The following is a 23384-nucleotide window of genomic DNA, read 5'->3' on the forward strand; positions in this document are numbered from 1 at the left end:
TCTGGAAATATAAAAGTAGCTACAGTTTCTCAACCGCAACACTTAATGATCTTGTTCTCAAGAAGAGGTATTGATTGCTACCCCTGTGCTCTATTGCTTGGCGCCATCGTCCCTGCTTCTACGGAGGCAATAGAATACAGTTTTTAAAAGCCTGGGTTCAGGGTACCTGGGTGGCTCAGTCAGTTGAGCATCTGACTCTTGATTTTGGCTCAGGTCATGATCCCAGGGTTGTGGGATCAAACCCCGCATCAGGCTCCACTCTGAGCATGAAGCCTGCTTAAGATTCTTTCTTTCCCTCTGCCCCTCTCCCCCACTTGTGCTCAGTCTCTATCTCTCTCTGTCTCTCTCTCTAAAATAAAAATAAATTAATAAAAGCATAAGCTCTTGAGTTTGCCCACCTGAGTGGAGTTCTGGTTCCTACACATGCCATTTAACCTCTCCATTTCTTAATCTCCTTATTTATAAAGTAGAAACAAAAGCAAAACCTCTTAGGGCTATTGCAAAAACTAAGTAAATTAAGTCATGTAAAATTGCTTAGTTCCTGGTACACAGTAAGTACCTTGTTTTAGTATTTCTAGTCCTGACGCTACTTAGCTCTTCTGTCCTTGTGTACTAGATCCCATAAGCTTTGGCTTTTTCAAAGACCTGTTCCTTTAATTGTCCTCTTTCTCCAGGATCAAAACCTTTCCTCTCTGAGTCCTTCCTACTGGCATATAAATGTGCTATAATGTCCCTTATCTCTTAAAAAATCAAATAACTTTCTTTGACCACACACCCCCGACCCTACACACACACACACACACACACACACACACACACAGTTTCCACTTCCTCTTCTTCTGTTCTCTCTTGAACCCATTCCAATCAGGCTTTCATCAAACCAGTCTCCTGAAATATCTCTTGTCAAAGTCACCAGTGGCCTCCACATGGCTATATGCAAAGGTCAATTCTCAGATCTAGCTTACTTGGCTTAGTAGTATTGGACACACTTGATCACTCCGTATTTGAAACACTCTCTTCACTTAGCTTTCAGGACCCCACACTCAGCTCTCCTGCTCCACTGGCCACTTATTTTTCATTCTCATCTTCCTGACCTAACACTGGAGAGAACTAGAAGTCAATTACCAGATCTTTTCTCTATCATAATTCATGTCCCAGGTAATGTCATCTGTGACATTGCTTTATATAATATCTGTATGTTGAAGATTTCCAGATGTGTACCTCCTACCATAATGTCTGCCCTAACACCAGGTCTTTTTAAAAAATTTATTTCAGAGAGAGAGAATCTCAAGCAGGCTCCACGCGAAGCACAGAGCCCGACACGGGGCTCAATCCCATGATCCTGGGACCATGACCTGAGCTGAAATCAAGAGTCAGCTGCTCAAGCCACCCAGACACCTATTACAGTCTTAATAGACATCCCTCTCAAACATAAAATGTCTGAAATCAGATTTTGATTCCACCCTTCCTGATCCCAGCTTCTTCCCTGAATATGCTTTCCAGATTCTTGCTCACCTTAGCAAATGGGATGTATCCAACCTTGTAAATACATTCACTTCTTGAGACACGTGACTCGGTAGAGCATGCAACTCTTGATCTTGGGGTTGTGAGTTCGAGCCCTATGTTGGGTTTGGAGACTACTTAAAATCTCTTTTAAAAATGAATACATGCACTTCTCCACACCTCTATTGCTGTCACCCTGGTCCAAAGCATTTATTGACTAGCTTGTCACATTGTGCCACAATTCTCCATGCTTCCATCATTGCCTTACGCTTGGCTCCTCACCTACCAGCCAAACAGGAGTCAGATTATGCTATACCTCAGCCCAAAACTCTTGACTTCCTATCTTTATATTCTTACAGCACTTACGAGGCTCCGTCTCCAGTCCCAGCTGTGTCTCTGGCCTAGCCCTCTCTCCCCTGCTCTGCTGTAGCCACTAAAGTCCTCTCTTTTCCTCATGTTACGCGTGTTCCTGCCTCAGGGATTTGCACTCTGACGTCACTCCTGCCCGGAGTGCCTCCCTTCAGGCATCTACATCTCTCTCGCTTTATCAGGTCTTTGCTCAAATGTAGCCTTACTGGGGAGGTCTTTCTTGATCGGCCAGTGTAAAACAAAACTCCCCATATCCTCTCTCTTACCCTGCTCTTTCTTCCTAGCATTTATCACCACCCGACATGACTGTTCTGTCATTCTTCCCTCGAATGCAAACTCCATGAGGTGCTCGGTTTTGTTCATTGCTCTGTTCCCCGTGCCTAGAAGAGTACCTGGGCCATTGACTGGGTAAATCAACAAATCAGGCAAATCACAATAAATACTGCCCTTTGGCATTTGTTTACTGAATTCTAGGTTTTTCTTGGTTTCTGTAACATTCTTTTCTGGGTCTCTTTAAATATCCCTTCGGTTCCCTGAGATCTCAATATGTTGTTCCATTACCGTTCAGTATGAAGCAGCCCTGTTGGGAGAGCTCTCGTTCAAGGCTCCTGGCCATAGTTTATTATTGCAGGCTCTGATCCCATCTTCCCGAGTCATCGATTCCACTTTGCCTGTACGCCTCACCTCCATCACTAGCTTCACTGAAACCAATAAGCCTGGATCTTTGTACAAATGGGTTTTATTGATTTCATCTGGAACTTTCAGAAATTTACACAAAATTGCAGCGAGCAGGAAGGCAACAAGATATTTTCAAGCTGAAGCACCCAGCCATCTGCCATTAAGTATATTGTAGGGAGTGGGGGGGTGGGGGGAATTACCCAATTGCCTGTCAGCATCTGGCACAGGAGGGTCTCCGGCCTGCCGCCCTCGTTTCCTTGGCAGGTACAGGACCTGTTCCCAGTTCCAGACAACCTTGCTTTGCAAAACCCCTCGTGTTTCCTTTCAACGCACCACCAGAGGGCGGCCTTTCATCATATTCTACTTGAATTTTACCGCCAGTGAGTCAGTCACACGTCAATCATTTCAATGGGAAGTTAGAATATTATGCCAAAATTGTTCAAAGTTAATGAAACTCTAGGATTACAGTGTTATCCCCAAAACTGTGGAACCAAACGCTTCCCAAAGGAAAGTCATCAGGTCGACAATGATAGAGAAGAAACCCTTCCAGAGTGTGATGTAGCTCAGAAATAGTGTTTGTAGAAGGCTGCTAAGTATCGGGAGCAACTATTTCTTGAATTCATTCATAGCGGCAGATGTAGCGTATAGATATGTCGGTTTATTTTCCTGCAGACGTGAAATTAAAAGATTGAGGTAAAGAAGAGAGTTTTACTGTCTTTTCATCGGAAGGTATCGGTGTGTGCTGTGTATAAAGAACAAAAGGCGAAGCAAGAGTAACACACACATTAGGCATATTAGTCACTGCGTAGTAATCAAAACCAGTATCATCGTGTGCCATAAACAAGCACAGATTAACTACTAAACAAGTCCCTTGTGTCAGATTCAGTCATTTCTTTCTCAGAGCAATTAATTCCCTTTTGTCATAAACCACAGAGAGGGCAATTAAAAGAAAAATGTATCCTTGAGGAGTTGGATACGCTCCAGCCAGATTTAGCCCTAAAAATGGATCCCTAAAAAGAGGAATTCAGTTGTGTAGAGGACCTTAAAGAATATCGCCTCGCGTCTTTCTCCATCTTTCCCTGCTTTGTATCCTCAGTGGCCTCTTGGGACTAATCAGGTTTGGCCATGATAGCAATCAGAAGAATCAGTTACATTGAATAAAACTATCCAAAAATGTATGAAGACAGTCAATTCTGTCTCCTATTCATTCCCTGTGGAAAGAAATAAAAACACACAAAAATCTTAAAAACTGAAGCCAGTCAAGCAAGCCTGAAAAAGAAACCTAGATTTGGCTACATTTTTGAAAGGAATCTAGTCTTGTGAGTCTCATTTTCTGGCTTTGATCTGGTTGTCAGTCGGGATGGACTTGCCCAAATGATGGCCCACAGACAGGCCAAATTTTTCGTTTTTCTGCTCATCCTGCACTTCCTTTTTCATTAAGAACCCTGCCTGGAAGTTTAAGTCAAAGAGGCTACTTGGAGCAAAATACAGTGGCGTCTCATCCCAGATATTTTCCAGGCGTTTCTTCCATCCGTCCAGGATCTGAATTCGCGCGTCCGTAGGAGTATGCCCAATGCCGTATGTCAGCTGAGGTTCCAGGACTTGGAAGCCACAGAAATGCAGAGTGCCGCTCTGGGGATACACGGAGAACAGAGGTGAGTCACAGAACAAACCCTATACAGCTTGTACCACAAACAAACAGAAGTAATGTAGGCTTTCCAACAAGACGCTCCGACGTGGGGGCCTGAGGCACCCTGGAGAATCAATTCATAGCTATTTTCTCTCACCTTCTAGCGCTCCATTCCTAGCCGTTACCTATTTTAGCCTATTCAGCTGAGCCCTTGTTTAAATGAACAAAATCTTGAAACCGTGCCAGCCTGGGATCCTCTGCCAAAGAGCCGGAACTTCTTTCACATAAGGGAGTTTCGGCTTCTTGGCAGAGGACTCCTGCCAAGGTATGTGGATGCGCCTTTCTCCGCCTCTCCTCCTAACTAGATGAGCCTCAATAAGTGACCTGTAGAATGTATTCTCCAATATTAATGTTAATTCTCCGCCGTTCTAGGTGGCCACCGCATTTGCTCTTCTCTCCAACCCTCTTCTGTATAAGAGATCATCTTCACAGTCCAGTGACCGACCACCCAGGAACCTCCCTCAGACTCCACTCTTGTTGGCTGGGCTAAATCATTTCTGAAATTTTCTAATAGGTGGTGAGGCCATAGCGGCAACCTGGAGAAGGCCAGGAAGACTGGAGACAGAGATCGGTTGTCTGGAGTGGGGGCCCATGGCTATACAAATCTAGGGGTTATCTGCACTAGCCTTTGGTTAGGAGACAGAGCTGTTTGGACGCGTGCATACCCAGGTTACTCTTGAGTACAGGGGCCCGGGAAGACTAGTAAGGCTTAGAAGGGAGCTCCCTGGACTTCTGAATTATTACGTTGCTTCCGTCCTCACACCTCGGGTCTGTTTTCAGCTGCCATCTTGAGAATCTGGACCCCCCCAGAAAGCTCAATTAATTAATCCCCGGGGAAGGTTCACTGAAACAAAGTAACCTGAATTGGCCAGAGGATGATATTCATGTCTCCGTGGATACCCTGCAGCGAGTACATGGAGCCGCTGCCACCAGTGGTGATGGAAAGCACGGTCTTCTTATTCTGCGAAGGAAAAGTCATCACGCTCCACGTCTCCTTCATGACGGGAGGTTCACGAAACGGCCCCAGGGCTGTTCTTGTGTTCTTTTCGACACACAAGTCCAGCCACCTGCTATTTCTGTTCCTTCCTCCCACACTGGCTCCTCTGAGCCATGCAGTATGACTCCAGAAGTCAACACTCGAGGGCCAGCCCCGGAGTCCACTGCTGGTGCCTAGTGGAGTTATTTGTTGTGTCCGTCTCCCCACGGCACTCCGCCTGTATCCAGGCATGTAATCCAGGAGACCTCAAAATGTGTCCGGTGTAGTATTTGGGTGTCTACATACATACAGAAAATAGTCTCATGAGGCCTCCACCACCCAGCCTCAACGCTCAGCATCTTGCCATTCTAGTTTTGTCTAATCTCCCCACCCCTTGTGTTCCTGGGGTATGTTAAAACAAATCCCAAAGTCCTGTCTAAATATCTTCACAGAGGCACCTGGGTGGCTCAGTGGGTTGAGCGTCCGACTTGGTCTCAGGTCATGATCTCGTGGTTCGTGGGTTCGAGACCCACGTCGGGCTCTGTGCTCACAGCTCAGAGCCTGGAGCCTGCTTCGGATTCTGTGTCTCCCTCTCTCTCTGCCCCTCCCCTGCTCACACTCTTGTCTCTCTCTCAAAAATAAATATTTTCAAAAAATTAAATATCTACACGCACTATTATCCAGCTCTCCCAGGAGCCTGACCTTAGTACCCAATTCTGTTCAGAACTCTGCCTCAGGACAGAAGGCAGCCCGGATCCAGCTGTTAGAGAAAGCAGAACCATCCACCTACCCGGAAAGGTCCATTGTCATACATGGCAGCATACGTGTACGCGAACCCCCCTATGAGCACTCGTTCAAACCAGCCTTTCAGGATGGCCGGGACTCCGAACCACTGCAGCGGGAACTGTGGGGCAGAGCACAGAGAGGTCACAGCAGGAACTACCGCCAGCGAAGAAGGCTCAGGTGCTTGGCTGACGTCACAGAAGAGCAAACCCTTCTTGGGGCCCTTGTCGTTGCTTCCGGAGGAGTCAGCACATTAAAGAAAAATATTGTCCTTGGTCAGTCAACTTGACACTCTATTTCTGCCTAAAAGAAACAAGTACCGGGTAGGTCTGAAGAAAGCCACGTGCAATTATGATTTGTTTCTACAAGATCACATTTCGCGGCCGAGTCTAGACAGCAAGGAATGCAGATAAAGTTTGCTACGGTGTGTGACGCAAAATACAAAATCGATATTTTGTAGGAGTGCTGTCAACAATGTGAAACGTGTACCTGTGTTCACGGATGTGAAATCCTACCGTTTAGAATAAGCTGCACACGGGGCACCTGGGTGGCTCATTCGGTTGAGTGTCCGACTTCGGCTCAGGTCATGATCTCAAGGTCCGTTGAGTTCGAGCCCCAGCATCGGGCTCTGCGCTGACAGCTCAGAGTCTGGAACCTGCTTCAGATTCTATGTCTCCCTCTCTCTCTGCCCCTCCCCCGCTCATGCTCTGTCTCTGTCTCAAAAATAAACACTAAAAAATTTTTTTTCAAATAGAACAAGCTACACATGAGTGTGCGCTCACACAGGCGAACAAATGACCCGTGTGCGCTCGGTTTATCAGGGAATTCCCATGGAAGAGTCTTGTCGGCCCTCTTGTCCTAATAAAAGCAGCACGAGGACGATACCAGTATTTCCTCTTCTTCTCCCTGACTTCGGATTTAAACACAGGGACACCGGGGACAGGCCCGATGAGACAAGTTTAGCACAGAGAAGGAATTTGTTGGATTTGATATCTTTCCCTGATATTTGAAGGGTTATTGATCCACAGGAAAGGGGGCAGAAGGGGCCGGGGTTTAGAACAGAAAGAACATGAGACGGAGCACAAGATTCGTGTTCTCGCCCTGAATCTGCCGTGGACACGATGCAAGACCTTTGTCACATAAGCCCCTTACTTTTGCTAAGTCTGATGGGCCTCATCTGTAAAACCAGGGGCTTGAGTAATCCCTAGATTACTCTGCAGATTACTCACAACTCTGCAGTTGTGAGGGGCCAGACCTGAGGCTTTTAAGATAAATGTGTGGGTGGCTTAGACACGTAGATTTGGTCCCTGTGAATGTTCTACAGTCAGAGCTGAAAACAGAATTGGTTGGCTTGCAGCATATTGAAAGTTTATTCTTCCTCTGGTTGTTCTTGGAGAAGTGAGAAAAGTGAGCAGGGGGCTAGCCCCAGTGGTACCTTGGGATAAATTAAAGTATCGCTTCCTCAGGACGCTTTATTTCTATGTTGAAAGACTACCATACAAGTACACCGACTCCCGTAGTAAGACTTTGCCAGGGGCGCCTGGGTGGCTCAGTCAGTCAAACATCCGCGTCCGGCCCAGCGCTAACAGTGCAGACCCTGCTTGGGATTCTCTCTCCTTCTCCGTCTCTGCCTTTCCCCCACCTCACTCACTCTCTCTCAAAATAAACATTTTTAAGTAAAAAAAAAAAAAAATTAAAAATTAAAAAAGACTTTTCCCTGTCATCTGTTTGTAAAATGTTATAAGTATACAAATCTGAAGTGTCTACGTTGTGTTTCGGTATGTTGCTTTTTATAGTACACAACTTGCACCGTTGTACTGATAGTAAACTGATGCATCAGATAGAAGCCAAATTCAAAGACCACCAAGGTCCTTTCCAATTCTAAAATACGGTGATTCTGAGAAGCAGAACTGAAAGCTGCCACAGTGGCCGCAACGGCCGCACTAGGAAAAGATGCAGTAGAAAACGCTGACCAAAAAGGCATCCTTCGGGGCACTGGCTCATGGGGCGTGGCTTTGACTGCTAGCGACAGGCCTGAGGGTGGAACGGAAGACCTAAAAGTTTGGATTCTTTGCAGCTGATTGAACAGTTGCAAAAGCCGCAGCTGGTGTCACCCTCCTCGTGCAGTTTCTAGGGTCACATCTGGTCCATGTTCAATATCAAAAGGCAGGTTAGAACCGGTAGAAGCAATGTCATTGAGTCCAGTGTGGCATTTCCGGGAAAGAGGATTGACAAGGAGCTCATACAGTACGGACTGCCTGGCGGGGAGACAGCTTCCACGAGAAGAGGGGCGGGAACACAGGAAGCCGGGCAGCGCCCCCTTCAGCTGGGAGGCTCTGACCGCAGGGGTCCGTGCCCTGTGCTTCACTCCGCGCTCGTGCAGAGAAGGGGTCAGGTGCAAACTCTGAGAGATCCCACAAAGAATCACTAACTGAAGAGAAGCTCAAGGCTCACTGGTCATCTTTGTAGTCACATATTTTTGTCTAAGTTTATTTATTTATTGAGAGAGAGAGAAGAGATAGCGTGTATGGGAGCGGGGGTGGGGGGGGTGAGGTGGGGGGGCAGATAGAGAGGCAGAGAGAGAATCCCAAGCAGGCTCCCGGCTGTGAGCACAGAGTCGGACGGGGGGCTCGAACCCACACACCGTGAGATCGTGACCTGAGCCGAAACCAAGAGTCAGGCTTCGTTAAGCCACCCAGATGCCCCATGTAGTCACATATTTTCAGAGTAGTACAGCCAGGTTCACAATATCTACAAATCTGTGTAACACCACCCTGTTTGAAGTCATCACCCTTCTTTATAAAGAAGGCGCTGAAGTGCGTAAGTGACTTTTCCTAAGATCACATAGCTAATTAGGTGACCAGTCTAGGACAGTAAGAACTCAAGCATCCTGACACTCCTTCTGATGTCCTATCGCACCTGAAAAATCACAAGGTCTGCAGCTTCCAGCTTCTTTTGTTCTGCCACAATATCGGGGCTCAGGCGGCCTTCTTTATAAGCTAGAACAGACTCGGCAGGATACTGAAAGTTCTCGGGGTCCTTCAGTGGACCTGCCCAGAGGAAAATGACAGGCTGGAGTGAGAGGGGCCGAGGCTGAGCCACAGAACCCACAGGCGAGATGTGCCACAGAGACCTAATTAAAGGGGGGGAAGGCTGATCCTACCTGTGATGTCCCTTCTGGAGATGACGGGATTGAAGTTCATGGCATACAGGTCTGACACAGTGACCTCCCATCCTTTCCTCTTCAAGGCCTCTACAGCAGCCTCCTTCATGGCATGGTTGAAGGACGTCCTCTCTGCGTGGGCCAGTACGATCAGTGCTCTTCTGGCTATTTAGACACACACAAGGCATATGGAGAAAATCAGTTTCCAAGCAGCAAAGCTTTAGCTACAGGGCGGCCGAGCCAGGATCCATAATAGAGGAGTGAACTCTGCGAGGCATTGGGTGATGCAGTCCATCCGCGGCAGCCAGAAACATATTTTCTCCTTAAAAGTACCAACGAATAAAGGACGCATTTTAATGCAGTGGCTAATTTTGCTGGCATACTTAACTGGCCATCTGCATGAAAATGGACGTATCCTCTTAGAAAATGGACTTATCCTCCTGACACCTTTTTTTTTTATGTTTGTATTTTATTTTTGAGAGAGAGAGAGTGTGTGTGAGTCGGGGAGGGATAGAGAGAGAGGGAGACAGAATCCAAAGCAGGCTCCAGGTTCTGAGCTGTCAGTGCAGAGCCTGACGTGGGGCTTGGACTCACACACTGCAAGATCATGAGCTGAGCCGAAGGGACGCCCAACCGACTGAGCCACCCAGGCACCCCCCTGCTAACACCTTCTATTAGGTGTCAGGCGTCAGTGTCTTGGTTCCCCTCATCAGGGGGTAGTGGCAATGTTCTATTTCCTGGGTGCTGATCACACAAGTTTGTGAAAATTCACTTCGAATTTTCAGTGTGTCTGTTGTATTTGTGTTGTTGTTTTCACTATCCCACAAACACAGCTCATAGAGCAATAGATTCCTGGCAGAGTACGGATCTAAAGGAAGAATTTGTATAACCTCAAGATGGAGAATACTTTGTAAGAAAGACTAGAGATTCAGCAACCATGAACGGAAAGCTTGCCAGATAAAGCCACATAAAAATTAAAAATCTGTGTGTACCAGAAGGCACCATAAACAAAGTCAAAAGACAATCAACGGGGAGCAGATACCTGCAACTCTTACCACAAAGGGTTAAAATCCCAACGAATGCCTACACACAGAAAAAAGACAGACTACACAATAGAAAAATAAATCAAGGATATGAGCACTCTACTCACAGAGGAGGAAATGCAGATGACAAAAAACAAATGAGCAGGTGCCTTGCCTGGCCTGTCAGGAAAAGCAAATTAAAATGAGATATCATTATTTACCCATCAGATTGGCAAAACAATTTATCATTATTTACCCATCAGATTGGCAAAACAATTTAAGACAAGCAACATCGAGGGCTATTAAGATTGCAGGAAAGCTAGCAGCTGCCAGTGGGAACACGAATTGCCTCCACCCTGGGGGAAAGTAATGAGGCCGAATCTCTTTAAATTTTGAGGACGCATAAATCTTGACCTAGCTCTCCAACTTTGGGGAATCTGTTCTACAGACTAAAAGCGTTGGGATATAAGGATGTATGAGCAAGGACGTGGACTGTGTCATTCTTCTCACTGGCATTCACTGACTCTTTATGGGGAATATTTGAATACATTATGGCACATACACATTACAGACTAGTATGCTGTTAACTGTATAGAGTTACCCAGAAAGCTATCCACGATGTATCGTTAACTGATCAAATGAAGCGAGTGTGAATCCATTATTATAAAAGACAAAGAGGGGCGCCTGGGTGGCTCAGTCGGGGAAGCATCCGATTTCAGCTCAGGTCATGGTCTCACTGTTCCTGAGTTCAAGCCCCACATGGGGCTCAGGGCTAACAGCTCAGGGCCTGGAGCCTGCTTTGGATTGTGTCACCCTTTCTCTCTGTCCCTTCCTCACTCACACTCTATCACTCTCTCTTTGTCTCTCAGGAATAAAATAAAATTTTTAAAAAATACAAAGAACGAGGGGCCCCTCTCTGGCTCAGTGGGTAGAGCATGTGACTCTTGATCTTGGAGTCATGAGTTCGAGCCCCACATTGGGTGTAGCCATTACTTGAAAAAAAAAGACAAAGAAACTACATATATGTGTACGAAGACTTGCAGCATATAGGTATGAGGGGAAAAAAGATGTGGAATAATTACATGAAACTACTGACAGTGTTCTTAGCTAGGTAAGAGATGTTAAGGGCATAGAGACAGAGGGGAAAGATTTGCTTTTTTCTTGGACCTCCTCTGTATTACAAAGTTGTTAGAACCAGAATGTTTTCCTCTTGCAACAACGGCATTTATTTTAGTTTAGTTTAGTTTTATTTCTTTAAAGTTTTATTTCTTTATTTTTAAGTAATCTCCATATTCAATGTGAGGCTCAACCTCACGGTCCTGAGAGCAAGAGTCACAGGCTCCTCCAATTGAGCCAGCCAGGCACCCCTTTTTATTCTCTTTTACTTGACGTATACTTGACACACAGCGTTGCATGAGTTTCAGGTGGACAACACAGCGATTCCACACGCCTACACCTTACACCATGCTCACCCCCGGTGCGCTCACCTGTCAGAGCACACGACTCTCCTACAAGACCACCGCCCATATTCCCTGTGCTGTACCTTTTGTCCTCGTGACTTATTCATTCTACAACTGGAAACCCGTATCTCCCCCTCCCCTTCACCCATCTGCCTATCCCCCTACTCCCCCTTGGCGTCTGGCAAAGTCAGTTTGTTTTTTGTATTTATGGGTCTATGTCTTTTGTTTGCTTGCTCATTGGGTTTTCAGATTCCACAAACAAGTGAAATCGTATACTATTTGCCTGTCTCTGGATAACAGCATCAACGGGTGCTTACTTCGTGCTAGGCACTGCTCTGAGCGCTTTGCATTCTTTTCCAGTTGTCATGGCAACACCATGAGCTAGATACAATCAGTATCCCACATTAAAGATGGGGAAACTGAGGCACCGAAAAGTTAAGCAAGTTACCCAAGTTTACATGGCAAGTGGTGAAGCTGGAATAATGTAAAAATATGAAGACATAAGGGCGCCTGGCTGGCTCAAAGGAGCACGGAGCTCTTGATCTCAGGGTTGTGAGTTCAAGCCCCATGTTCGGTGTAGAGATCACTAAAAAAAATTAATAAATTATAGATAAATCCATGCAACCATGTGCAGGCAGCAGGGCAGGGAATGGAGTTTACCACCAACACCGCTCCTAGTAATTGGTGTCGCTGCCTCACTTCTCCCTAACTCCTAACATCTGTGCCCATGGGCGGAGCTCCAGCGGGAGCAGCTGCTCTGGGTTAAAATCGGCCGGGCGGCAGCTTCGGCCCTAGCCTGCCCAGGAGCCTCGCCTCGCTCGCTCCTGGCGTTTCAGACTCTCCAAACTCCGACGCGGGGAACAGAAGTCTGATAAGGGATTCAAATTCTGGGAGCGATTTACCTACTTTGGACGGCCTGGGGAAAAGTTCAGGAGCTCCTGAGGCTGCCTTAACAAATCCCTGCCCCCTCTTTATCAACTCCAGGACTCACCACTCTCGGGAGAGATGTGAGTATATAAAGTTCTGACAAGCGTTTTCTCTGTGACGTACCTTTGCATTAGTTCTATCAGTGTTTACTGAATACTGCTTTGTGAGTTTATATTCTTGTGGCTTACTTCTTCTGAGCTATGTATACAGATATAAAGATAAATTTTTTTTTACTTATCAGTATTCACAGGCACTTCTGAAGTAGTAAAATACAAAAGCACTTGTCATAAAATGACTGAATCAGGATATCTAGCCCTTGCTTTTAAAGGAGCTCATCACCTGTAAGCTATAGGACGCCTGCTGCTTTCAAAAATAAACAGGGGCGCCTGGGTGGTTCAGTAGGTTAAGGTCGGGCTCTTGATTTCGGCTCAGGTCATGATCTCAGGGTTCCTGAGTCCGAGTCCCACGTCAGGCTCCAAGCTGATGGCATGGAGTAGGCTTGGGATTCTGTCTCTCCTCTCTGCCCCTCACCTGCTTGTGCTCTCTCTCTCTCTCTCAAAATAAGTAAATAAACTTAAAAAAAAAAACAAAACAAAAAAACGATGTAAGATGAGACACAAAGAAGAACATATTTGCCAGAAACAAAACCAACGGTGTTCAGTATCTGGTATATATAGATTCCTGAAAACAACGCAGTAGAAAAAAATGGTCCAAGGTTCTAAATATACAACAGAACACTGATCGGCAGTCAGTAGAGCAGAAGCGCTCCTGGGCCAGAGTTGAAGGGCAAATGGGTGGCTCCCTCTCCAAACAGCATGATACCAAGTCACTGGTGGCCAGGTCCTTTCATAGACAAACCTGGGGTTTTTTGGACTTGAAGTGTTCATTTTCCCTTTCTGCCACTTAAGTAGCTACATGACCCGTTTGACATCCTCAGAATTTCCCCCTAGGAATGGCGGTAAGACGTGCACACAAAAAACTAATGGCATTAGCCTGACGGGGGAGGCAAGGAACAAAATTCCAGAGGAAAACTGTTGACTTCAGGCTGGCTGATTAGGGAAGGCCTTCAGAACGAGCTGCCATTGAAGGAGAGGTTTGAAAGCCAAATGAGCTTATTACCAATACCCCTAATTTAATATTCATTTCTGCTTGCCATGCACATAATTGACCTGATGGAGGCCACTTGGTAACGCAGCTGAGCATATCTTTGTGAACGCAGCTCTCTCCCTGTGCTGGTTCGCTTTCAAGATTTCATACCCTATGAAACGTGCTCCCCATTCATCATCACTTCTCTGTGTCCTGAAATCCCTCATTCCTTCCCCACCCTCTTTTTTTTTAATTTTTAAAATTCTGGTTAGTTAAGATACAGTGTAATATGATTTCAGGAGTAGAATTCAGTGATGGATCACTTACAACACCCAGTGCTCATCACAAGTGCCCATTTTAATACCCATCACCCATCTAGCCCATCCCCCTGCCCAACTCCCTCTGTCAACCCTCAGTTTCTTCTCTATCCTTAAGAGTCTCTTGGGTTTGTTTCTCTCTTCTCTTCCCCCCCACTTCCCATGTGTTCATCTGCTTTGTCTCTTAAATTCCACATATGAGTGAAATCATATGTTATTTGTCTTTCTCTGACTTATTTTGCTTAGCATGATACATTCTAGGTCCATCCATGTCATTGCAAATGGCAAGATTTCATATAAATATATATATATATATATATATATATATATATATATACATATACATACACACACACACACATAAACACACCACATCTTCTTTATCCATTCATCAGTCAATGGACATTTGGGATCTCTCCATAGTTTGGCTCCTTCCCCACCATCTTTTGTGTTCTGTTCCCCCCAGCACATCCACCCTAGCATGAGCCCTGCTCATGTTCTCCCCATCTCTTTGTCTCAGCCTCCTGACCAGGGTTTACTGAGCACCTGTATCCACCAGGCACTGCTCTAGGCATTTAGGATACATCCGTGTACAAAAGAGACACAAATCTTTTATTTTCGTAGAGCATACGTTCTGGTGGCCAAAGTATACCGAATGTTTCGGGGGAGCTGGTCTCTGTCCTCCTCTGTTACTCTAACATTCCTATAATTCTCTGCCTCCAACCGCAGGCCAACCTGAAACCAAGCATTCACTGACATTCCAGATTGAACAGGACTCTCTCAACCTGCAGCTTCATTGAAGACCAACACAGAACTCAATGTTCTGGGGAACATAGGGAAAGATAAAGCTGGCAGAGAAAGAAAGGGATGGTGGTACATTGTTTTAATGTAAAGCACATCTAGATCTATTTAACAGTAAAAGATAGATTACCCACATGATCCTTCTGGCAGGAAGAATAAGCAATCAAGGAAAACCTGTTACAAGTGGAATAAGGGCAAGCCCTCCTGTCAGTTTCATGCATTTTGTTCCTGCCTTCTGGGCTCCCTGGGTTCCTCACGGAATGCATGCCTGCCGGTCAGAGGAACCCAGTAGTTACAAACAAATGCTCTGGATGCTTCCATTAATGTCAAGACTTAGCTGGATACAGTTAATACTAGTTAAACAAGGTCCAAATCATCCCATTTTCTCTCATTCTCCGCCCCCCCCCCTTTTTTTTAAGTTACACATAAGTACAGAATATTCCGTAAGATTGCCCTATACTGTGCTGGTGTCCTCAGGCCAGCAGAAGAATGATATAGAGGGGTGCCCAGGTGGCCCAGTAGGTTAAGCATCTGACTTTGGCTCAAGTCATGATCTCCTGGTTCATGGGTTCGAGCCCCGCGTTGGGCTCTGTGCTGAAAGCTCAGAGCCTGGAGATTGCTTTGGACTCTGTGTCTCCCTCCCTCTCTGTCTGGCCCTCCCCTGCTCCCACTATGTCTCTCTCTGTCTCTCAAATATGAATAAACATAAGAAAAATGAAATAGAAACAGCCTCTATCGTGCGTGCAGGAAACCTTGTAAGCTACCCAGCAGTCTCTCCCAGATGCTTCTCCTCCAGGCTTCCAGAAACTCTGGGTGGGCTTCCAGTCCCCAGCTCAGCCCTTTTCACAGAGATTCTAACTGTAGGTTGTCAACAGCAAACAGCAGTCTCATCCCCTCACTTGTGGCAGGCGGAGATTCTCTAGGTGTATGTGTGTTTTCAGAAAGAACAAGGCTCACAGGGAAGGAAATGACGAAAAGGTAGAGTTCTGTCCCAATTGAAGAAATGGCTTTCTAAACACTAGCACTGCCCCATCTCAGAATGAGGCTCTCTGGTAAACAGAGTCCCCTGGGGGCTGCAGCTGGGGTGTCTTAGAGGCATCAGATAAAGTTGTGGTGACCTGTAATGTCCCCTTAGGTTGATGGTGGAGAGCGGAGGTTCTGCCACTGAAATGGACCATATACAGGGATCGGGTCTGCCCCATCCAAGGATCACAGACAAAAATGTCTCCTGAACAGGGGCACCTGGGTGGCTCCGTCTCTTGAGCTCCTGACTCCTGGTATCAGCTCAGGTCATGATTTCTCGGTTGGTGGGATCGAGCGTGGAGTCAGGCTCTGCACTGACAGCCTGCAGCCTGCTTGGGATTCTCTCTGTCTCTCTCTCCCCCACCTCCCCTACTCATGATTTCTCTCCAAAACAAATAAATAAACTTAAAAAAAAAAAAAAAAAAAAAAAGGTCTCCTGGTCAGGCAGCCTGGGATGGTCTCTATCCAACTAAAGGGTACAGGTTCCCCAGGTCCAGCACACTCATCACCAGATCTTTCAATTTTCCTCCCGAAGCAGGGAATTCACATTTTTAAATAAAATAACCTATATTTACTATAAATATCAGCAACTTATTCCAAAATGTTTTAAATTCTATAAGGCCAATCAAGGTGTGCCCCTGGACCAGATTTGGCCATTGACAACGGCCCGTTTCTGACCTGTTTTGGTGGAAATTTTCTGTTTCCAAGGTCAAGTCTCTGTTAAATGCCCACCTAAGTTTGTGGGTATGGGGTAGAAAACAGGAGCTCCCCTTCCCCCGGTGTCTTATTAAGGCTCAACCTGGCATCTTAACGCTCTCGCTTTTTCAGTTTTGAATCCAGGAGAAAAACTGAGCTCTAAGCCCCTCCAGGATCCTTGCGGACAGCTGAGGCCTGGGGGTGCCCCAGCTCCCGGACGCGGCACTCACCAGCCAGGGCTCCGGCTGTGCTGATTGGCTGCGCTGCTGGTTGTCAGGGCGACCCTGGCCGCCGCTGAATCCTCGCTTTGGGGGGTGGGGGACAGCAGTCAAGCAGCGGTTGGGGCTGCACCTCAGGAGGTTGGGCGTGCAGCCTGCAGAGCGCCCGCCACTTTATAGCTCCTCGCGCCTGCCCGCTTGGGGCTCGGCCTCCCGGGGTGGAGCCGGCTGCTCGCCCCTGGGGCGCAGGGCGGGGCGTGCTGTGGCTGCTCTTCAGGGAAGGGAGGGGGGTCTGAGGGCTGGAATAGGGTGCCCTGGGCACGCGTGGGATATGGGACGGGAGGGTGCAGTTAAAGGGTCTGGGTGTGGGTGGGAGGCAGGCCCATGTGGACCCTGTCCAGGAAGCACCTGGGGACAGCAGGGGGAAGTTTCCGGCAGAGTCCCAGCGCCCCCGCGAGCCTCTCCCAGTCCTGGGAAATTGCCTCCGCACGGAATGGGGTGGGCAAAGAGAAGGGTGTGCTGGGTGTGGTCCTTAAGCCTCGGATTCGCTGAGTCACTGTGACTCTGGACTTAGATTTGGAGGGCCGAGGTACCTTAGGAGACGTGTTCCAGGAGAAGGGAATTCATTTCTTCCTTTGCAATGTTCACATTGTGCACTGGGGGGGTCTCAAAGGACGCACTTCGCTGGGTGCAAACCCCTGCTCCTCAGAGTGGGAATCTAAATGGTTTAGTCCAAGGCTGGCTGGAGAGATAAGTAACAGGGAAGCATTTAAAGAATAGCCAAGACGAAGGAAAGTTGACTGGCTTTACAAAGGCTGACTTCAGGCAGCTGACCAGAGCAGAGAGAAAAGTTTTAAATCCCTACCAAGTGAAAGTTACAGTAAAGTCTTCATCCTACGGGTTGTACTGTGCATGTCTTACTGTGTTTTACAGGTACTGCATTTTTTTATACATTGAAAGTTTGTATAAACTTTGAACAAATCCACATCACCCCCTTTCCCACAGCATTTGCCCATGTTGTGTCTCTGTCACGTGTTGGCAATTTCCTGAAATGTTTCGAACCTTTTCATTAAATTTGGTATGATGATCTGTGATTAGTGATTATAACTCACTGAAAATTCAGAGGATGAGCATTTTTTTTAACGTTTATTCATTTTTGAGACAGAGAGAGACAGAGCATGAATGGGGGAAGGTCAGAAAGAGAGGTAGACACAGAATCTGAAACAGGCTCCAGGCTCTGAGCTGTCAGCACAGAGCCCGACGCGGGGCTGGAACTCACAGACCAGGAGATCATGACCTGAGCCGAAGTTGGACGCCCAACTGACTGAGCCGACCCAGGCGCCCCTGATGAGCATTTTTAAACAAGGAAGTATTTTTATTAAAAAAGTTTTTTGGGGCGCCTGGGTGGCGCAGTCGGTTAAGCGTCCGACTTCAGCCAGGTCACGATCTCGCGGTCCGTGAGTTTGAGCCCCGCGTCAGGCTCTGGGCTGATGGCTCGGAGCCTGGAGCCTGTTTCCGATTCTGTGTCTCCCTCTCTCTCCGACCCTCCCCCGTTCATGCTCTGTCTCTCTCTGTCCCAAAAATAAATAAAAAACGTTGAAAAAAAAAATTAAAAAAAAAATTTTTTTTAAATGTTTATTCATTTTTGAGAGAGAGAGAGAGAGAGAGAGAGAGAGAGAGAGACGGCACGCAAACAGGGAAAGGGCAAAGAGAGAGGGAGACACAGAATCCAAAGCAGGCTCCAGGCCCTGAGCTGTCAGCACAGAACCCAATGCAGGGCTCCAACACATGAGCTGTGAGATCATGACATGAGCCCAAGTCAGATGCTTACCCAACTGAGCCACCCAGGCACGCCAACAATGAAGTATTTTTAAATTAAGGTATGTACATTGTCAGTGCTATTGCACACTTAATAGACTAAGTATGGCGTAAACATAATTTTTATATGCATGGGGAAACCAAAAAATTAATTTGACTTGCTTTATTGCAGTTTTTGATCCCAGACCTGTCAAATTTCTGAGATATGCCCATGCTGTCAAAGGGGAAGGAAAAAGAAAAAGAAGTTTAAAGTGTAACCGTCAAAAAAATTAGAAATGGTAACTAAGAAAATTTAGAGAGAAGGTGGGAAGTATACTCTTAAATTGAGGTTTGCAAAATTTAAGGGGTTGCAAAAAACCCCAACAACTCCGTAATCAAGATAAATAACTGTTAAGTCATTATTTTTAATGATTTGGGGGGGGGGTTAGGCCAAGAATTCTTACTATGATACCAAAAGCATAATTATTAATTGAACTTGATCAAAATTACACAACTTTGCTCTGTAAAGATAGCATTAAGACAATAAAAAGACAGGGCAAAGACTGGGGAAAATACTTAAACATCACATATCCAATGAAAACTATATGCAGAATGCATAAAGAACTCTAAAAACTCAACACTAGAAAACAAACAGACAAAAAATTCGGAAGGATTTTAACAGACACTTTACCAGAGAGGATATACAGGAGACAGGTGCATGAAATAATGTGCATTGTCATTAGGAACATGCAAAGTAAAACCACAATGAGATAACACTGCTAAGACATTAGAACAGCTAAGACATTTTTCAAATGACAATACCAAGCATGTTGGCAGGGATTCTGAGAAATGGAAACTCTTAAACCATTGCCAGTGGGAATGCAAAAGGGTACAGTGACTCTGAGGACAGTTTATTAATCTTTTGTAAAGTTAAACATGGACTGACCAGGTGACCAAAAATTCCATTCCTAGATACTTGCCCTAGAGAAAAGAAAATATATATTATATATATATATATATATATATATATATATATATATATATATATAGTATATAGTAATATATATAGTTCTTTATATTTACCCCAAATCTGTACATTAATATTTTAACCCCTTTATTCATAGTAGCCCCCAAATTGGAAAAGACCCACATCTCCTCTCATGAGTGAATGTATGAATAAACTATGGGGCATCCATGCAACCCAATAACACCCAGCAATAAAAAGGAATTACTCTTTTTTTTTTAATTTATTTTTTTAATTTACATCCAAGTTAGTTAGCATATAGTGCAACAGTGATTTCAAGAGTAGATTCCTTAATGTCCAGTATCCATTTGGCCCATCCCCCCTCCCACAACCCCTCCAGTAACCCTCTGTTTGTTCTTCATATTTAAGAGTCTGCCTGTTTTTATATTATTTTTGCTTCCCTTCCCTTGTGTTCATCTGTTCTGTATCTTAAAGTCTTCGTGTGAGTGAAGTCATATGATATTTGTCTTTCTCTGACTGACTAATTTCGCTTGGCATAATACCCTCCAGTTCCATCCATGTAGTTGCATATGGCAAGATTTTATTCTTTTTGAGTGCCGAGTACTACTCCATTGTCTATACACACCATATCTTCTTTATCCATTCATCCATCGATGGACATTTGGGCTCTTTCCATACTTTGGCTATCGTTGATGGTGCTTCTGTAAACGTTGGGGTGCATGTGTCCCTTTGAAATAGCACACCTGTATCCCTTGGATAAATGCCTAGTAGTGCAATTGCTGGGTCATAGGGTAGTTCTATTTTTAATTTTTTTTTTTAATTTTTTTTTTTTTAACATTTATTTACTTTTGAGACAGAGAGAGACAGAGCATGAACGGGGGAGGGTCAGAGAGAGAGGGAGACACAGAATCCGAAACAGGCCCCAGGCTCTGAGCTGTCAGCACGGAGCCCGACGCAGGGCTCGAACTCACGGACTGCGAGATCATGACCTGAGCCAGAGTCGGCTGCCCAACCGACTGAGCCACCCAGGCACCCCTATTTTTAATTTTTTAAGGCGTCTCCATACGGTTTCCAGAGTGGCTGCCCCAGTTTGCATTCCCACCAGTAGGGCAAAAGAGATCCTCTTTCCCCGCATCCTCACCAACATCTGTGGTTGCCTGAGTTGTTCATGTCAGCCATTCTGACAGGTGTGAGGTGGTATCTCATTGTGGTTTTGATTTGTATTTCCCTGATGATGAGTGACATTGAGCATTTTTTCATGTGTCTGTCAGCCATCTGGATGTCTTCTTTAGAGAAGTGTCTATTCATGTCTTTTGCCCCTTTCTTCACTGAATTATGTGTTTTTTGGGTGTTGGGTTTGATAAGTTCTTTATAGATTTTGGATACTAGCCCTTTATCTGATAGGTCGTTTGCAAATATCTTTTCCCATTCCGTTGGTTGTCTTTTAGTTTTGCTAATTGTTTCCTTTGCTGTGCAGAAGCTTTTTATTTTGATGAGGTCCCAGTAGTTCATTTTTGCTTTTGTTTCCCTTGCCTCCAAAGACATGTTGAGTAAGAAGTTGCTGCAGCCAAGGTCAAAGAGGTTTTTGTCTGCTTTCTCCTCTAGGATTTTTATGGCTTCCTGTCTTACATTTAAGTCTTTGATCCATTTTGAGTTTATTTTTGTGTGTGGTATAAGAAAGTGGTCCAGGTTCATTTTTCTGCATGTCACTGTCCAGTTTTCCCAGCACCACTTGCTGAAGAGACTGTCTTTATTCCGTTGGATGCTCTTTCCTGCTTTGTCAAAGATTAGTTGGCCATATGTTTGTGGGTCCATTTCTGGGTTCTCTATTCTGTTCCATTGATCTGAGTGTCTTTTTATGCCAGTACCATACTGTCTTGATGATTACAGCTTTGTAATACAGCTTGAAGTCCGAAAAGGAATTACTCTTGATGCACATAGCAACAGGGATGAATTTCTAAAGCATTTTGCTATGTGAAAGAAACCAGAGTCAAAGCTATATGACTTTATGTATATGACATTCTGAAAAAGGCAAAACTATAGATTGGAGAATAGACCAGTGGTCGCTGAGGGTTAAGATCTTATTTTTTTAAGATTTTTAAAAAAGTAATCTCTACCCCCAATGTGGGGTTCAAATTCCCAACCCCAAGATCAAGAATCACATGCTCTACAGGCTAAGCCAGCCAGATGCCCCCATAAATAACTGTTTAACAGAATATTTTTGAAAATCAATTTGCAGAAAGGAAAGTCATGATAAACAAAATATAAAAATGTTAAGTAAGGATCAGTACCAGTGCCAAACCAAGCCATATTGAGCCTAAAGAAAAATGAGGACTCACTTAATACTGATTCATTCTTTATGTTGTTAACAAAACAAAATTCAACTAAGTGCATTTTAAAGATCTTATCGACTTTATTCAATGATTCACCAATCAGGCAGCATCTGATCTAGCAGGTAGAACAGAGCTCTGAGGAGCTATGCAAAATGAAAAGAATTTTATAGACAGAAAGGAATGGGAAGTTAAACTTGGTGAAAACTGGATTTTTTTTTAAGTTTTAATTTATTTTGAGAGCGAGAGCATAGGAGGGGCAGAGAGAGAGAACCCCAAGCAGGCTCTGTGATGTCAGCACAGAACCCAACACGAGGCTCCATCCCACATACCATGAGATCATGACCTGAGCTGAAATCAAGAGTTGGACACTTAACTGAGCCACCCAGGCACCCCTGTTTGTTTTGTTTTGTTTTATGTTGGTTTTTTTGAGGCTACTTTCCTTTAGGGAATGGTGGGAGTCTATCAGGTAGATTACCTACCTAGTGCTGATCAGGCCATTCCTGACTGATTCATTTAAGATTCCAGTTCAAGGTGAGCTGAAACTGTAATTAAGTCTGTTTGGTGATGTGAGGCTAAGCATAAGTGACTCCATTTTGGGCCAGTTGTCTTTTTATTATTATTATCATTTTTTTTAATGCTTGTTTATTTTTGAGAGAGAGAGAGAGACAGAGCACAAGTAGAGGAGGGGCAGAGAGAGACGGAGACATAGAATCTGAAGCAGGCTCTAGGCTCTAAGCTGTCAGCACAGAGCCTGACGCAGGGCTGGAACCCACGAACCTTGAAATCATGACCTGAGCCCAAGTCGGTCACTTAACGGACTGAGCCACCCAGGTGTTCCCCGGTTGTCTTTTAATCATTTATACCCTTTAACAATTATACCCTTTGATAAGACTCAGCCTGAGTGATAGGGTAAAAAATGCAAAAATTGCTGAATCTGTGCGATTCACAGGTCCTACAGCAGTGGGTTCACATTCTTTAAGTTAGTCATGCTCTTGGATTCTTTTCTGATACTCTAGTCTTAAGGAGATCATTTGCTCGGTGATAGATGACTGCAAGTGTACATTTAAAGCTTTCGAGAGAGGGGCACCTGGGTGGCTCAGTCCATTAACTGTCGGACTTTGGCTCAGGTCATGATCTCATGGCTCCTGAGTTCGAGCCCCACATTGGGCTCTGTGCTACCAGCTCAGAGCCTCGACCCTGCTTCGGATTCTGTGTGTGTCTCTCTCTCTGCCCTTCTCCCACGCATGCTCTGTCTCTCTCTAAAAGATAAATAAAAGAACATTAAAAAATTAACAACAACAACCAAAAAAACCCAACTTTGGCCAGAGAGTCTAGGGATTTTTACTGGGCAGCTTATGCTTCAGCAGCAGACTGTGCAATGCCTTCAAGAGTTAAGGGCAGGTTCCAAACCATACCCTTAACCAGGGCAGTAGGGATCTGTCAAAGGAAGTGAATTTTTAAAAAATGTTTATTTTGAGAGAGAGCACACACAAGTGGGGGAGGGGCAGAGAGCGAGGGAGAGAAAAAGAATCCCAAGCAGGCTCTGCGATTTCAGCA

At 45.3% G+C, this 23384-nt stretch overlaps 1 protein-coding gene across 3 annotated transcripts; it reads right to left on the reverse strand.

The window, feature by feature from the left end:
* Positions 1–1367: 1367 nt before the first annotated feature.
* Positions 1368–17170, reverse strand: NQO1 (NAD(P)H quinone dehydrogenase 1). 3 transcript variants are annotated; one of them, XM_015541147.2, is made up of 6 exons: positions 16725–17170; positions 9163–9327; positions 8919–9049; positions 6007–6120; positions 5100–5201; positions 1368–4182 (listed from the first exon to the last, which is right to left on the reverse strand). In XM_015541147.2, the coding sequence occupies exons 2-6, from the start codon at positions 9269–9271 to the stop codon at positions 3877–3879; spliced, it is 762 nt and encodes a 253-aa protein (XP_015396633.1). In that variant the 5' UTR covers positions 9272–9327; positions 16725–17170; the 3' UTR covers positions 1368–3876. The 3 variants fall into 3 exon arrangements, with proteins under 3 accessions (XP_015396633.1, XP_042825496.1, XP_042825497.1); XM_042969562.1 differs by lacking the exon at positions 16725–17170 and adding an exon at positions 12551–12633; XM_042969563.1 differs by lacking the exon at positions 16725–17170 and adding an exon at positions 12547–12584.
* Between the last annotated feature and the right edge of the window lie 6214 nt (positions 17171–23384).

This window comes from Panthera tigris, chromosome E2, assembly GCF_018350195.1.
Source record: "Panthera tigris isolate Pti1 chromosome E2, P.tigris_Pti1_mat1.1, whole genome shotgun sequence".
Taxonomy (NCBI): Eukaryota; Metazoa; Chordata; class Mammalia; order Carnivora; family Felidae; genus Panthera; species Panthera tigris.